Source organism: Pyrus communis, chromosome 13, assembly GCF_963583255.1.
Source record: "Pyrus communis chromosome 13, drPyrComm1.1, whole genome shotgun sequence".
Classification (NCBI taxonomy): Eukaryota; Viridiplantae; Streptophyta; class Magnoliopsida; order Rosales; family Rosaceae; genus Pyrus; species Pyrus communis.
This window is the reverse complement of record NC_084815.1, coordinates 13137235-13152650: the sequence shown is the minus strand read 5'-3', so window position 1 is coordinate 13152650 and position 15416 is coordinate 13137235. Positions and strand designations below refer to the sequence as shown.

The following is a 15416-nucleotide window of genomic DNA, read 5'->3' as shown; positions in this document are numbered from 1 at the left end:
GACTTCCTGACATCTAAAACACCTCATTTTTCTTCTCCGAGCTTCGTGAGAGTGTTCTACAGCTTCCTATAAGCTTAGAATCTTCCAAAAACTTCACATTTACGTGTGCATGAATAGTACCTGAAATCGGAGGTTATGGTTATCGGGTTTTCTGACGGCTTCACGTCCTAACAATGGAATAGATGAGATCGTATGGTTACAAGGAATACGAATATGACATCAAAAACCTTGATCAGTGAAGAAAAATGGTTGATTTGGGTGATGTCCGTACGACTTGTACGAAAATGCAGAAAAAATCCGACAGAAAGAGAGAGAGAGTCAACGGGTAAGGGTATGGGTGTGTGTGTGGTGTGGGGTCTTAGTTGGCAACAAAACAACCAACCACAAACTAGGACAAATTTAGTTCCAATTGGGTCCAAACAATTAGGACTTAACATAAATTGGACCACAACCAAAATATAACACTTACTACACCAACTAACGTCCAAGGGCAATTTAGTCTTTTCACACCATCGATAAAAATAATTCGGGACGGGCTGTCATAACCAACCTTTCTTAAGAAAATTTCGTCCCCAAAATTCACACAATAAATACAAACCACTAGTAATCATAAAACAAGCGTCGATACATCTCTTTCATACGCTCATTTGTCTCCTAGGTAGCTTCCTCCATTGAGTGATTCCTCCACAAAACTTTCACTAAAAGCATTGTCTTATTCCTCAGAACTTTATCTTTCCAATTCAGAATAGTCACTGGCTCCTCATCATAAGTCAAATTTGGATTAATTTCCAAAGGTTGAGGAGGAATAACATGTGACGGATCTGAAACATAATGATGAAGCATGGAAACATGGAAGACATCATGCACTTTAGACAACTCTAGAGGCAACTCAAGCTTGTAAGCAACTTCACTGACTCTCTCGGTGATCATATATGGTCCGATGTACCTAAGACTTAGCTTACCTTTCTTCATGAACCGTACCACACCTCTCCATGGTGAAAGCTTTAAAAATACCCAATCACCCACTTTATACACCCTATCAGTGGCATGTTTATCTGCTAAGCTCTTCTATCAATCTTGGGCCACTTTCAGGTTAAACTTAATCACCTGAATATTCTGAGTAGTCTCCTCCACTATCTCAGGGCCCTCCAAAACTCTTTCACTAACCTCAGACCAACACAAGGGTGTACGATAAGACCTGTCATAAAGTGCCTCAAATGGAGCAATACCAATACATGAATGAAAACTATTGTTGTAGGCAAATTCCATCAAATCCAACCGCTTATGCTAAGCATCACCAAACTGTAAAACTGAAGATCTCAACATATCCTCTAACATCTGAATAGTCCTCTCTGATTGTTTCATTTGTCTGAGGATGATATGTTGTATTGTAAAGTAATCTCGAACCAAGAGCTTCTTGGCATGTTACCTAGAACTTAGAAGTAAATCTAGGATCACGATCCGAGACAATACTAATTGGAACTCCATGATACTTCACAATCTTCGATATAAATAATTCAGCTAATCGGCTTAAAGAATACTTCTCCCTTATTGGAATAAAATGTTCTGACTTAGTAAGCCGATCAACTATCACCCAAATGTCGTTATAACCATTATGTGTACGAGGAAGCTTGTACAAAAAATCCATAGTAATGTTTTCCCATTTCCATTGTGGAACGGGAAGCGGCTGCATCAACCCAAAAGGTTTCTTCCTTTCAGCTTTAACCTGCTGACAAATGTCACACCTACTCACATACTCATCAATTTCTCTTTTCATACCCGGCCAATAATAAAATGGTTGAATGGTATGATACATTTTAGTACCTCCATGATGCACTGCATAAGCCAAACAGTGCACTTCATCCAAAATTTCTTTCTTTAATTCCGCATTATTTGGCACGTACATTCTGTTCTCCTACATCAGCATGCCATCTGTCTCCCGAACTCTGAAATCTTTCTTTTTCCCTTAACTTCTTGCTTCAATTAACTCCTGGATTTCTTCATCATTCATCTGAGCCTCGAGTACACGATCAATTAAAACTGGTCTAACTTGGAAATTAGCAAGTAAAGCTTCTTCTTGTTCTTCCAGCCCTAACTTCACTCCAGTGGACCTCAATTCAAAAAGAAGAGGAATATGACCATCATATAAAGCATTAAGTCTAATTGGAGTCTTTCTACTAAGTGCATCAGCCACCACATTTGCACGACCAGGGTGATACTCAATCGTGCAATCATAATCATTTAGCAACTTAGTCTACCTCCGCTATCGAAGACTAAGATCCTTCTGAGTAAAAAGATATTGAAGACTTTTATGATCCATATAAATCTTATATTTTTTACCATAAAGATAAAGTTTCCAAATCTTCAAAGCAAAGATAATGGCTGCTAATTCCAGATCATGAGTAGGGTAATTCATCTCATGAGGCTTTAATTATCGTGAAGTATAAGCAATCATCCTACCATGTTGCATCAACACACATCCCAAACCATTCAAAGAAGCGTCACTATAGATCTCGAAATTACCGTTATCATCTGAAAACGCCAAAATAGGTGCACAAGTGAGACAATACTTTAACTGCTGGAAGCTCCGCTCACAATTATCATCCCACTCAAATTTAACATCCTTCCTAGTTAGCCTCGTCAGTGATAAAGCAATACCTGAAAAATCTTTAACAAACTGTCGATAATAACCTGCTAAACCAAGGAAACTTCGTACCTCCGTGACGGTTCGTGGCTGCTCTCAATTCTCAACGGCTGCTACCTTTTGAGGATCCACCAGAATACCTTGGGTAGATATAACATGTCCCAAAAAGGCCACTTGATTTAACCAAAATTGACATTTGCTAAACTTAACATATAATTGGTGTTCCCTCAATCTCTTCAACAACTTAGAGTATACCAGAATATCGTCAATCAAAACAATGACAAACTTGTCTAAATATGGCTGGAATACTCGATTCATCAAATCCATAAAAGCTACAGGTGCAATAGTTAATCCGAATGGCATCATAAGAAACTCATAATGACCATATCGAGTCCTAAAAGCCGTCTTAGGAACATCCTCACTTTTAATCTTCAACTGATAGTAATCAGACCTCAAATCAATCTTAGAAAATACGCAGGAGCCTCGAAGCTGATCAAATAAATCATCTATACGCGGCAATGGATAACAGTTTTTAATTGTTACCTGATTCAATTGCCTATAATCAATGTATGGCCTTAAAGTCTTGTCTTTCTTCCTCACAAATAACACTGGAGCTCCCCAGGGTGAAGTACTAGGCCGAATAAAACCTTTATCAACTAATTCCTGCAATTGAATCTCCAATTCCCTCAATTCAGCAGGAGCCATTCGATAAGGAGTCAAAGATATATGATCCGTACTTGGAAGCAAATCAATAATGAATTCCACATCTTGGTCTGGCAGCAATCCAGGTAAATCATCAGGGAATACATTAGGAAAATACCTTACTACTTTTACATTCTCCATACTACTAGGAGCAACATCATTCAACACTACATGAGCTAAATATCCATGGCAACCTTTTGATAATAACCTTTTTGCTCTCACAACAGAAATAACGCCATGCCTCACCCCACTATGCTCACCCACAAAAGTAACCACAGGTAATCTAGGATGATGGAAAGTAACTGTTTTCTTGTAGCAATCTATATTGGCACGATTATAATGCAACCAATCTGTCCCCAAAATCACATCAAAATCAACAATATCTAATGGGATAAGGTTAGCTGGCATAACTATATCCTCCACCGTCACTAGACATCCTGGATACACACAATCAATATAACACCTCTCCCCTCTAGGTATAGCAAACTCTAAATCATATCCTAGAGGTGTAGGATGAGGTTGCGTCACTTGAGCAAATGTATGAGAAATAACAGAATGTGTAGCACCACAATCAATTAAAACTTTAGCAAAGTGACCAAGAATGTCTAATGTACCCATGATCAAGTTTGGATGATTCTGAGTATCCTGCAGAGATATATTATTAACACGTCCCTGGGTTTGTTGTCGTCCCTCATGACCTCTATTAGCTTGATTATTTCGCCCCTGCACACCATGGCCTTGACTTGGCTAACCATGTTGCCTCGAAGATCCTGCACTACTGGAAGCAATCTCTCTTTGCTGGGGCTGTCCTCCCTGATACCACTGAGATCTACCAGCTAGAATGGGAAGATACGGTGTATAACCTCCAGAATACTGAGGATACCTACTCTGATAATAAGGATCCTGGGAATACTGATATTTCCCTAAAGCATAAAGAACGGTGTCACCCTGATAATGGTAAGCACCACCATGACCCATCTACCATAACTACCAGACCTTGGAACTTGCTGGATCGGCATTGGTGGTGGAAAGGAAGGCTGTTGGGGCCTCTGTTGATTCTGAGGACAATTTAAAGCTTTACATCCCATCTGCCCACAAGTAAAACATCCACTACTGCCCCGCTTACACTCTCAAAAATGCCTATTGTTACGTCTGCGGCACAACGGAGCTCTTCCTCTACTAGAATTCCCCTGCCTCTGGAATCTAGGACCCCTAAAAAATCTACCACCTCTTCCCTGACCAGAGGCACTAAAACCCCCGTTGAAAGAACTGGAGCTAGCTCGACTTTGCTTAAAGCTCTGAGTTTTGTGAGATCCTTGAGATAATTGACCTTTACCTTTGTCATCTCTCTTCTGATTGCCGTCCTTTTCTTCTTCCTCACTCTCACTAGGCATATTCTCTGAATCCTCAATCCTCAACAAAATCTCATAGAACTCCTTGTAAGAACCACAAGGAGTAGTGGTCGCCATAGAACGCCACTTCTTTTTAGTCCCCAATCTGAAACGATGGAGCATCTCAACCGGATTGGCAGTAACATTCGGATGATAACGAGACAAGTCAGTGAAACTCCTATAATACTCATTCGCCGTCATCTTCCCTTGTCTCAATTGAGTAAACTCTTGCTACTTGCGATCAATATACTAAGGGGGAATAAACCTTTTCTGAAACAACCGTTTAAACATTTCCCAGTCAACAATTTCCTATGGGTTCAACTGATAAACCTTTTGTTCCCACCAAGATGCTGGTTCTTGACCTAAGAACCATGTAGTCGTCTTGACCCACCATTCAGAAGGAAGATTCCCTTGACTTTGCATCACTCAAAAAGTCCTTGCAAGATGCTCGAGCCACCACTCTGCTCCTTCATAACCCTCAAACTTATCTAACTTTAAGTTATACATAGTCTCCAAGGGACTCATCTGAAGAGGGTGAAGTGAGGACTGAATAGCATGAGCTATAGCTTCCCCAAACTGAGCTATATCAGGGAAACTAGGCTCAGTTGAACGACGTGGCTCTCTATGAGGCAGCATAGTTCTGACAGAAGACACCAAAATAATTAGAATATTCACCAAATATGCAGGACTGCCAAACCTAGGCTCTGATACCAAACTGTCACATCCCGGCCCAGGCTCCCACTACATCTTTGGCCCCACTCCACCGTAGCACGATATTGTCCTCTTTAGGCCCTTACCACGCCCTCATGGTTTTGTTTCTGGGAACTCACAGTGGGCCACCCATCATGGGAATGCTCTCGCCCCCAACTCGCTTAACTTCAGAGTTCCGATGGAACCTGAAGCCAATGAGCTCCCAAAAGGCCTCATGCTAGGTAGAGATGAGAATATACATATAAGGCTTACAGGATCCACTTCCCTAGGCGATGTGGGATGTTACAAAATTATTTCTTTATTTTCTTTGCGCAACGAATACATATTTGGTCGCCTAAACCTTATTTATTTTAAATTATTTATATTTTAAATTGCAAAATATAATTATTTTCTTTTTTATTATTTATAAAAATTATTTTTATAAATTTTGCGCAATGAACCAATATTTCATCGCGCAAAATCCATAAATTTTGGTGGGAGCCAAAAAAAGGGAAGTTGGAATTTAAAAAAAAAAAAAAAAATTTAGACTTTGTGCGACCAATCCTTCGTCGCACAAAACTTTGTGCGACCAACACTTCGTTGTGCAAAACTCTAAAAATTTGGGCAGACACCAAAAATGGGATGTGGGAAATAATTTTTTTTAATACTTTACGCGACTAATATTTCATCACCCAAACTCGTATCTTTCGCCAAGCAAAGTGATAGGGTTTTTAAAACCAAAATAACTCCTCCACAATTTTCTCAATATCTTTCTCTATTCTCTTACCTCTCATCTCTCTTTCCCTCTCCCCAAATCCGACCTTCTCTCTCACACTCACTCCTCTCACTTAATCTCTCTTCTCTCTCTCTTCACTATCTCTTACTCTTACTCACTCTCTCATCTCTCTCTCACTCTCTCCTCTAATTCTCTCACACTCACTCCTCCCTCTCATTCTCACTCACTCTCAATCTTGCCAAAAGGTATATTCTCCCAAATTAGTTTTTTTTATTAATATGTGTTTTTGGAGTTAATTTTGAGTTTGGTGCGGGGTTTAGGGTCAAGTATAGGGTGAGGGGAGGAGTTTGGCTACACCAATTTTAGGGGAGATTATGCCAATTTTTGGTATTATTTTATGTTGTTTTTTGGTTATTTAACCGTGTTTGTTTTTGTGTAGGGAATCGTCGAGACTTTGACGGCTAAAGTTGAGGATTAGGACACTATCGAACCATATCCCCCGTCACTACCACCACAATAAACTTGTATTAGGCTTTTATTATTGTACTTTGTTAATTTATGTGTACATTTTGAATCTATTATGTAATGGATAATTTGATCACTATTTTTCATATGTCATTTTATTTTGAACATGTCAATTTAAATTAAAGTAATTAAAAAAAATAAAATCATACAATTAAATTAAATTAAAAACTTAAAAATTCGAAAAATCTTGCACTACCAAATATTTCGTCGCACAAACAATTTATATAATTAAATTAATATAAGAGAAATAATAAAAAAAAAGTGCAAAACCTTGCATGACAAAATATTAAATTAATTTAATTTAATTAAAAATTTAAAAACAAAAATCTTTGCGCGACGAAATTGTACTTTGCACAACAAACTTATTTCATCACGCAAAGTGTTTTTTTGTAGTAGTGTATATGAATTCATAACATTTTTTATACAACAAATTGCAATATCCCTTGACGCATTTTCATGTTTTGAAACCGCTGCATAACAACTTCATTACCAAGACCACCAAATATCTCTCTCCACAAAATAACCATGTTATCATTCATCCATTGATCTCCCATCCAATTTCTCAATCGATTCTTCATAAATTTCATTGCCAAAAATGCTCTTTCAATGTCGGCAATAGCAACTAAAAAAGAATTAATGCTAATGTCACAAGCAAGTAGACTAGTTATACACCTTGTTAATGTCACAAGTATGCACATTTTTTCTACCAAAAAAAAAAAGGAGAGAGGGCATTCGTCCCATGACCCTAAGGTGGCTGCGTCCATGCTTACGTTTCGGTAGAGTCTTGGATGATGTATGATGGTTGAAGAATCATGATGTGTTTGATAAGATTTAAAATATTCCAAGGATTGAAACTTCTTGTTGATTGGATAAGGAATGAATTGAAAGCACAAAGGGACTAGATTCAGAGTCCTAGTGCATGTGTGATTCGGCTGAGATAGAGGTTTGGTTGATAAACGATTGGTGAGGATAATTCTAAAATAATTAGATATGATTGGGGAATGGTAATCGTACGGCAGACTTGGGCATCAAGTGATTTGTCATAATAAATATGAGAGGGATTGCAACGTAACAAGGACCTTTAACTCACTACACAAATCAACGCTCAATGTGAGCCCTCTCAACCCTTTTCAGAAAATAGTAACTGCTCCACTAACAAGTAAGCACAAATTCAATTTGGTTACATAAATTTGGAGTTGGCAACTGACGGATGATTACAATTTGGTTAAACATAAATTTTCAAGGGCAATCGGCGACGATGACAATTTGGTTAAACAGCAAGTTCTCCTATTTAAACTGATTAAATCCAAGTATCTAGCGTCGAAGAGTCTCTGTTCTTTTGCTGAACGAGGTCATTTCATTAGCTTTCTTGGTGAAGTGGGGTGTTTTATGATCGGACGTTCCCAAGTGACATTTAGAGTTCAACATATCGATGGCTGAACCACTTTCACCATTAAGACACTCATCTCCTTTGAGTATCTTTGTTCCTACAGCTGAGAGTATTCCTTCCTTGACCAAAGTCGCTCGTTTTAGAAGTTAACAACGCGTTTCATCACATCACCATGACATTCAACTATTCTCCCTACCGAGCTTGGTAATGAACTCTGAATGACGTAGTTAACTCATTAAGTTACTCGGCTTGCACGCTAAGTAAACTTTATAATTTTTAAAGTCAACAAGATGATAAAGATTCGTTAGTCGCAAGTGGGGAGGATAAGTAGGTTACTCCATAGGAGGACACAAGCATTATCTAAAGGGGAATATGCTATAAAAATATGGAAGTGGACAAAATTAATAAATGTCATGCTGATCATTACGTCCTTTCGGGTAAATGAAATGTCAATTTCTCTAACTTAGTAGTGACCTAGGGACACAGGAGAAGATAAAACTACTAGCTCCTCTTCCTAAGCTAATAATTAATAAAAGCAAAACCCTGGTAAATTAAAGCTAACTTGAACAAGAGCAAGCACAAGAACAGCCTCTTAGGGATAAGAAGGCAGATTTCCCCAGAAAGGTGGTGATACTGGGTTATATTCCTCAACATTAATGTAGAGATAGTTGCATTCTGCAATCTGATGTTGGTTTTTCCCTCCTGCCTTGTTAGCGCTTCGAATAGCAACCGACGTGCTTTCTACCGTCTCTTCACCAGAGATTTCAGTGTAGCGGGTGGAAACTTGCTTCCTAGCAACTTCATCTCTTAGGATTGTCTTCAGCTTCATGACCTACAACGCCATGTATATACAACTCACTAAGTTAATGTTGTACAAATTATTTGAAATTTTAAATCATTATAGATAAATGGGTTTTTAGCTAAGTTTGTAAAAGGAGAACTAATGCATGTGATTAATCAAGGGTTAATAATTGATTATAAAGGCATTAAATTAGATGAATTACCTCTTCTTGAAGCTTTTGCTTCTCTTTGGAGACAACATCATACTCTTGTTTGAGAGCGTCATACAAACGCTCAAGCTGCTTAGCCTTCCACCTGGCTCTTCGGTTTTGGAACCAAACTGCAATCTGCCTAGGTTGCAAGCCGAGCTCTCTTGAAAGCTTCATCTTCCTATCAGGATCCAGCTTAATCTCCTCCTCAAAGCTCCTCTCCAGTGACTCCAACTGATCGCTCGTCAGTCTCTTCTTTTTGTCATGACTAGAGCACCCATAACCTCTCTGATGATTATTTCTGTCCATTAATCCAGGAACCAAGCCTCCTTGCGATGATGTCTCAGATATCATTGCTTGATGCTTCATCTCCATTCCTGAAAATAAATTAAAATTACCCAACAAATCAAATATTTGTAGTCTTATATGAAGTTTGACAACTAAAACGAGTGCTAAAAATGCATTGGGTATGTAATTGTATATTTTATAGATATATGTTTAAGTAAGACTGCATAGTTCTGTGTTTTGAGGTTGTATTTGACCTAAATGACTAATTAAAGTGTGACCTGTCCAAGAAATCAGGGTTCAATAATTGCTTTGCTTTAAGTGGAAACCATAGTAATAAAATTCAAGGAAAGGAAAACCCTAGCTAAGATAGAGAAGAAAGTACCGGTCGAAATGGTGAAAACATATTACTGAAGTCAGAATAATGAAAAATAAATTACCAGGAGAATAGTGGTCATAGCAGTTATAGTTGTTAAGGAAGCCAAAGGAAGGTTCTGGTCGAGAAACAAGGTGTCTCAAACTGGTTTTCCAATCCATATTGGGATGTAATTGATTATGCTTTCTTGCTGTCTTCTTTTTTTAAATGATCGACACGTTATATGGGTATGCAGGGTTTAAGGGTGATGAATATATTGTGGACCACAAAAGACAGACAGAGTAAGCTAGGGCTAGGGAGAGATGATGATAATGATCGAAACTAAGCTTAGAGAGAGAGAGAGAGAGAGAGAGAGAGAGAGAGAGAGAGAGAGAATCAGTTGAAACTTGAAAGGGTTCTGTTGTATTCTGTCTTTTCCAGTGCAAAAGACTGATGAAGTAAGCGGTTGAGAGAGAAGTGTGACTGTGCTATTTCACCTTTGGGGTGCAACAAAAGCTTTATCTTTAATTTCCCTCTGAGTGAGAGAGAAAGAGAGGGAAAGGCCAATAAATAGTACTAGGGGAGGGGTAGAAGTCGGGAGGCGTGAGAAAGGGGGGCATCTGTCAGTTCCATAGGAGCAGGATCAATGGGGACCATATCAGATTGAGACCTTTGAGTCCACTCATCCACTCTCTCCCATTTACATCATCTTCCAACCGACACGCTTGTCGTACATTGCATACATACATGTCTATGTTAGACACTAGGATTCCAATTAATTAGTTTTAGGATGGGTTAATTACACTAACATCCCCTCAGGTTCATTGTGTTTTCACAAAACCTTTCACTTTTGAAACATAACACAAACACCCCTTAAGGTTCTAATTTACTTTCACATAACCCCTTTAGGACAAATTTGCCCTCATTATTAATTATACTTTAACAAAAAAAAATGAAAAATCCTTTGAATAAATAGAAAAAAAATCCAAATTAAAATCTTACATTAAACAATAAAAAATAAAAAGAAAATTAAAGAAATATCATTATCTTTCTTCCTCTACCATGGCCTCAGATCTTTTTCGGAATTTGGCATAAACAAGTTCAAGGTTTCCAACAACAACTTGCATTTCGTGAGGAAGATTCTTGTGAATTCAATGGTTTTCATATTATTTTTTTGTGGCAGAGAGTGAGGTCAAGCTTGTGTGAGGACGGCTAGGGAGGAGGTGAAGCATGTTAAGAGCAACTCCACTCCTAAAAACCCCTAGTCAAGAGTCAATTCAATCCACCCAAATGAATGGTAATTGACTGCAATGAATAGTAACTACCAACTGCATCTCCACCCCTAAAACTAAATTGCCTAATCAATTCATATTAAAATATTATTATTTTTAAACAATCAAAAATAATTTTATTTTTAATCTTGAATAGGATTTTTGACCAATATTGTTACGCCACGTGTGATTATCAGAAAGTATAATTTTGGTATTTTTAAATAATTTTTTAACATTTTTTTAATCAAGTTATTTAGTTTTTAATAATTTTTAACATTTTTTTAATGTTTTTTGTCCAAAAAGCCTGGAACGTTGATCTGAAAATCGAACGGTCTAGATTGTGCCATGTCACTAGGCACTGGGTTTGAATTTCAAAATTTTTTTACTATTGGAAATCCAACGGTCCAAAAAACTAGTCGTTAGAAATCCAACGGACAAGGATGCGCCATGTAAGCCCGAATCCCAAAATCCCTTAGCGCGTTAGCAAAGCGGTCCCCTCTATGCAAGCTGTCGACAACGCGCACCCACACTTGCGTGTTTCTCAAGTGCCTAGCACAATAAAAAGGTTTCACATGGCTGACGTGTCAGCATGACATCATCGGGTGGAGTGGATTTTTTGGGGGCTAAGGGGAAAATTGGGCTATTGCCCAACTCATTTGTTAGGGGTGAACTTACTCTAATGAATTTCCATTATGTTGTGGTGAATGTAGAGGGGAGGCCCTAAACATTATATTGATTTTTTAAAAAGGTTTTTTATTTTTATTTTTAAAGTAATTAAAAATGAGGGCAAATTTGTCTTTAAGAAAATATTTTAAGGTGATGTTAGTCCTAGGTTATGCGAAAGTAAATTAGAACATCAGGGGGTGTTAGTGTTATGTTTCAAACGTGAGGCGATTTTGTGAAAACACCATAAACCTAAGGGGGTGTTAGTGTAATTAACCCATTTTAGAGTAGATGTTCATATTCATAGTATTAGAGTAGGATATTCACGTGTTGAGTCCAATGCTTTTATGCCATCTAAAATGTTGTTTATATGTTTGGCTAAATAAGGTGACATCCCAATATGAGAGTATGGATCCACTTCGATAATTAAAGCCTTACTTAATAGTTTAAATAATCTCAGACTTCCATTTGCTATAGCTAGATTGATTTTATGATGGATGCTCACATTCTAATAGTCTATCTATCTCTTCATTCAACATGATATGTTAAAGTTTCATAGAGAATGGCCAAATGTTATAATACCAATATTGTCCCCAACTTAACCACTTGTAACCCAAAAGATGTGATATTATATCCTAAAAGGCCTTAATGGAATTCGGAACACACCCAATAATGGGGTTTAGAAAGAATACCAATCTAATTTTCAGGCCAAACAAGATCCGCTTTGATATCATGTTAAAGTTTAAAGAGATGGGCCAAATGGTTCAACATGATGTGTGTCCATATAAGAATTGAACTTAACTCATCTCCACCAAAAGGGCAATGCTAGGGAGGCTATATTTGTATGTTAAAAACTAAATGACATGTGTGGAGCCAAAAATAATCAAGAGGCAACACGTGGATTTTTTGGTAAAGAAGGATAAAATTACCCTCGAGGCACATTGGAACTCCTACGCATGAGCAGTGGACAATCATCCCTCAATCAAGTCAAAAGTGCCCAAATAGGTATTGATTTACAACCTATTTCATCCATCCTCATCATATCTTCTCCACAAGGTAACCCCCAAACCCTTCCTCTTTTATTATAATAATTAGCTAATTAATTAAATAATTATTACATCAATTAGCTAATTAACCACAAATCAAGAACCTAACCCACAAAACCATCCAAGTGGCCAGTCCATCTCCTCCCAAGGTGGCCAACCACATCCCTATATAAGCCCTCTCATTCTCTCCAAAACTCAATTCCAATTCTCTTGCTAAACTCTCTAAATTCTCCAAACATTTTTCCCTCAAAATTCTAACTTTCGCATCGAAGGTTCTACGATCGAAGTCCCCCCCTCATTCATCATGGGCGCGTGAGGCTCTTGGCCTTGACCTAAGGTGTTATTTATTTTGTAGGTGCAATTTTGTCCAAGAGCAAGGAGGAAGAAATTTGCATCCATAAATTGGTGCTTTCATTGAGAATTAAGTCCTATACTCATAGAAGACTCTCACATCCAAGGTTTTCTATTTTCTTGTCCATTTGTAGATTTTTCATACGTTATTATTTTAGAATTTTTTATTTGAAAAAATTCTTTGGTAAAACATAAAAGAAAAGTACAATGGCAAGAAATTTGGAAACTTCAACGAATGAAAATTCCAATCTTCAAGAGATGGGACCACGGCGATCCACAAGGCCAAACGTGACAATAAGCGGAGCGGCACTACCACCATAAGGCTCCACCATGGCAACCACTGCGGTGGCTACCATGGTAGCCACCCACGGCGAGGTCCATGGTACCATCACCACAGCCCAAGTCGTGTCATCCAAGCTTGTCGTAACCCACACGGGCCCAAGCTATTCAAACCCGACGCGAACCCAACATGTTGCCAAGCCAAGCCCTAGCCTTGCATCCACATGCACCACACGCCGAGTAGCCTGCTCCTGTGGCCCAGCATGCTCTCGCCGAGTAGCCCACTCCCGTGGCCCAGCCTATTCTCGTGGCATTCCAAGCAACCCAAATCAATCTAAGATTAGTTCAACCATTCTATCTCCAAATTTCCGAACCAATGATCGAACCGGGAGCATTTTCACCACATTTTTCTGCGGATTTGACATTTCCCGACTCAAATCTCGCGTGCGGAGTCTACCACACTTCCACTGCTCGAGGAGATACATTATTTCCAAGCTCTTCCAACCTAAATGGAGAACAACACTTACCTCGACAAATCATAGAGTTCGTAAGCGCCCTCGCACAGCACACGACCTTGGTGAACCAGCTCTTGCAGCGCATCGAGATACAATATGCCCTAGATGAGGTGTCTTAAAATGGGACAAGGGCAGATGAAGAACCTCTCCAGTAGTCTCTCGGCAAGCAGTCATTTGACTGACCACGAACCGAGTGCTGGGGCAGTGTACACTGCTGATTGGGCCCTCGAGATACCTTATACTCCCGTCTTAGCACACGAAGGAGCGTGCACTCTCGACTAAGCCCACGGACAAACATACATTCACGGTTGGGGTGACACTCTAATATTTAACATGAGCAACCTTCCAGACAAAGTGTTCATTCGTGGCTAAGCTCGCAAGAAGTATCCTCCACCTCCATATCGGAGTAGGCAGCACTCAATCTAGCTTAAGTTCAATCGGCAAACTATGAGAAATTTGCTCGTTTGTTAGGAACATACCACATACACTGCAGTCGCGGCATAGACGAGCCTAATACATGAAAGAGTAGCCTAAACCAGCAGGTCACAACTAGGGGTAGCCGAGAGCCCTGCTACCCCCAACAAATGGAAATTCAAGAAGAAGTATAAAGACTATTGACCGAGCAATTGCATGATTTCCAACATAACAAGGTCACTAACAAGGCACTATGACGGAACATGACCCACATAAGAAGGTCACCCTTCACGGACAACATCGAGCAGGTACAGCAGCTTTCCAAAAAGGACTTCTAGTAGACCACCTGCTGTTTGGAAAATTAATCATCTAACTCTGGTTGACTCTTTCGCTTTGGCAGACAAGCATGAACTTTAGGACAAGGCTCGCTGATCAAGATGCAAGGACTTGAAAAAAAACCTTACATCACCTTCTTATTATCCAAACTATAAGCAATGAAGGACCTATTTGCATGTTTAACGGTATCTGAAGCAGTAATAAGCTTTACCATCATACGAGAAGAGTTGGGGGCCCGACTACCTATATTCCATAGTTCAAAAGCTCTCATTGATGCTACCAGAAATTCAAAAGCTAACTTTGGCAATAGTTATTGCAACCTGGAAGCTCAAGTTTTACCTTCAGATGCACGCAATCATCCTCATGATGCACTATTTTGCCTAATCCGGACGCGCAAAGATAAAGGTGTAGACACTAGCAGATGTAAAGTTTTCTGACAAACGCAACAACTCAGCCCAAAAGGTGCGCCAAGTGCAGATGAACACTAGAATGATCTACTTGGAAGCAAGTTTTGTCCTCGTTGCCCCAAAAGATTCTACATAGAAACAACATGTACCAGCAGTTGAATACCACTTCTAGCTACGTGTCACACAGCCCCAACTAACCCCTGTTGCATAATTCAACTCTAGAGTGGCCTAATACCAGCAATTGAGAACTTCTACTGCATGTAACATGGCCCCAGCTCCATGGCTCCTTACTGCGCCTTCACGCCTAGCCTAGGTGACATAACAAAACGGCCTAACGATGCCCCAAAGGTAGCCAAGCACGCCCTAGTCGCCCCTGCTCCACCCAATGGAGGCTTTTGGCATTTGTATGTCGACGACACATCCGACT

At 39.2% G+C, this 15416-nt stretch overlaps 2 protein-coding genes across 2 annotated transcripts; both read right to left on the bottom strand.

Annotated features, from left to right (window-relative positions):
* Positions 1–654: 654 nt before the first annotated feature.
* On the bottom strand, positions 655–4938 carry LOC137712208 (uncharacterized). The gene is made up of 6 exons (XM_068451325.1): positions 4497–4938; positions 4343–4404; positions 4099–4182; positions 2900–3991; positions 1108–1287; positions 655–1002 (listed from the first exon to the last, which is right to left on the bottom strand). The coding sequence occupies exons 1-6, from the start codon at positions 4936–4938 to the stop codon at positions 655–657; spliced, it is 2208 nt and encodes a 735-aa protein (XP_068307426.1).
* A 3625-nt stretch (positions 4939–8563) lies between these two features.
* LOC137712060 (putative homeobox-leucine zipper protein ATHB-51) lies at positions 8564–9478 on the bottom strand. Its single transcript, XM_068451207.1, has 2 exons — positions 9083–9478; positions 8564–8910 (listed from the first exon to the last, which is right to left on the bottom strand). The coding sequence occupies exons 1-2, from the start codon at positions 9440–9442 to the stop codon at positions 8671–8673; spliced, it is 600 nt and encodes a 199-aa protein (XP_068307308.1). The 5' UTR covers positions 9443–9478; the 3' UTR covers positions 8564–8670.
* Positions 9479–15416: the final 5938 nt, after the last annotated feature.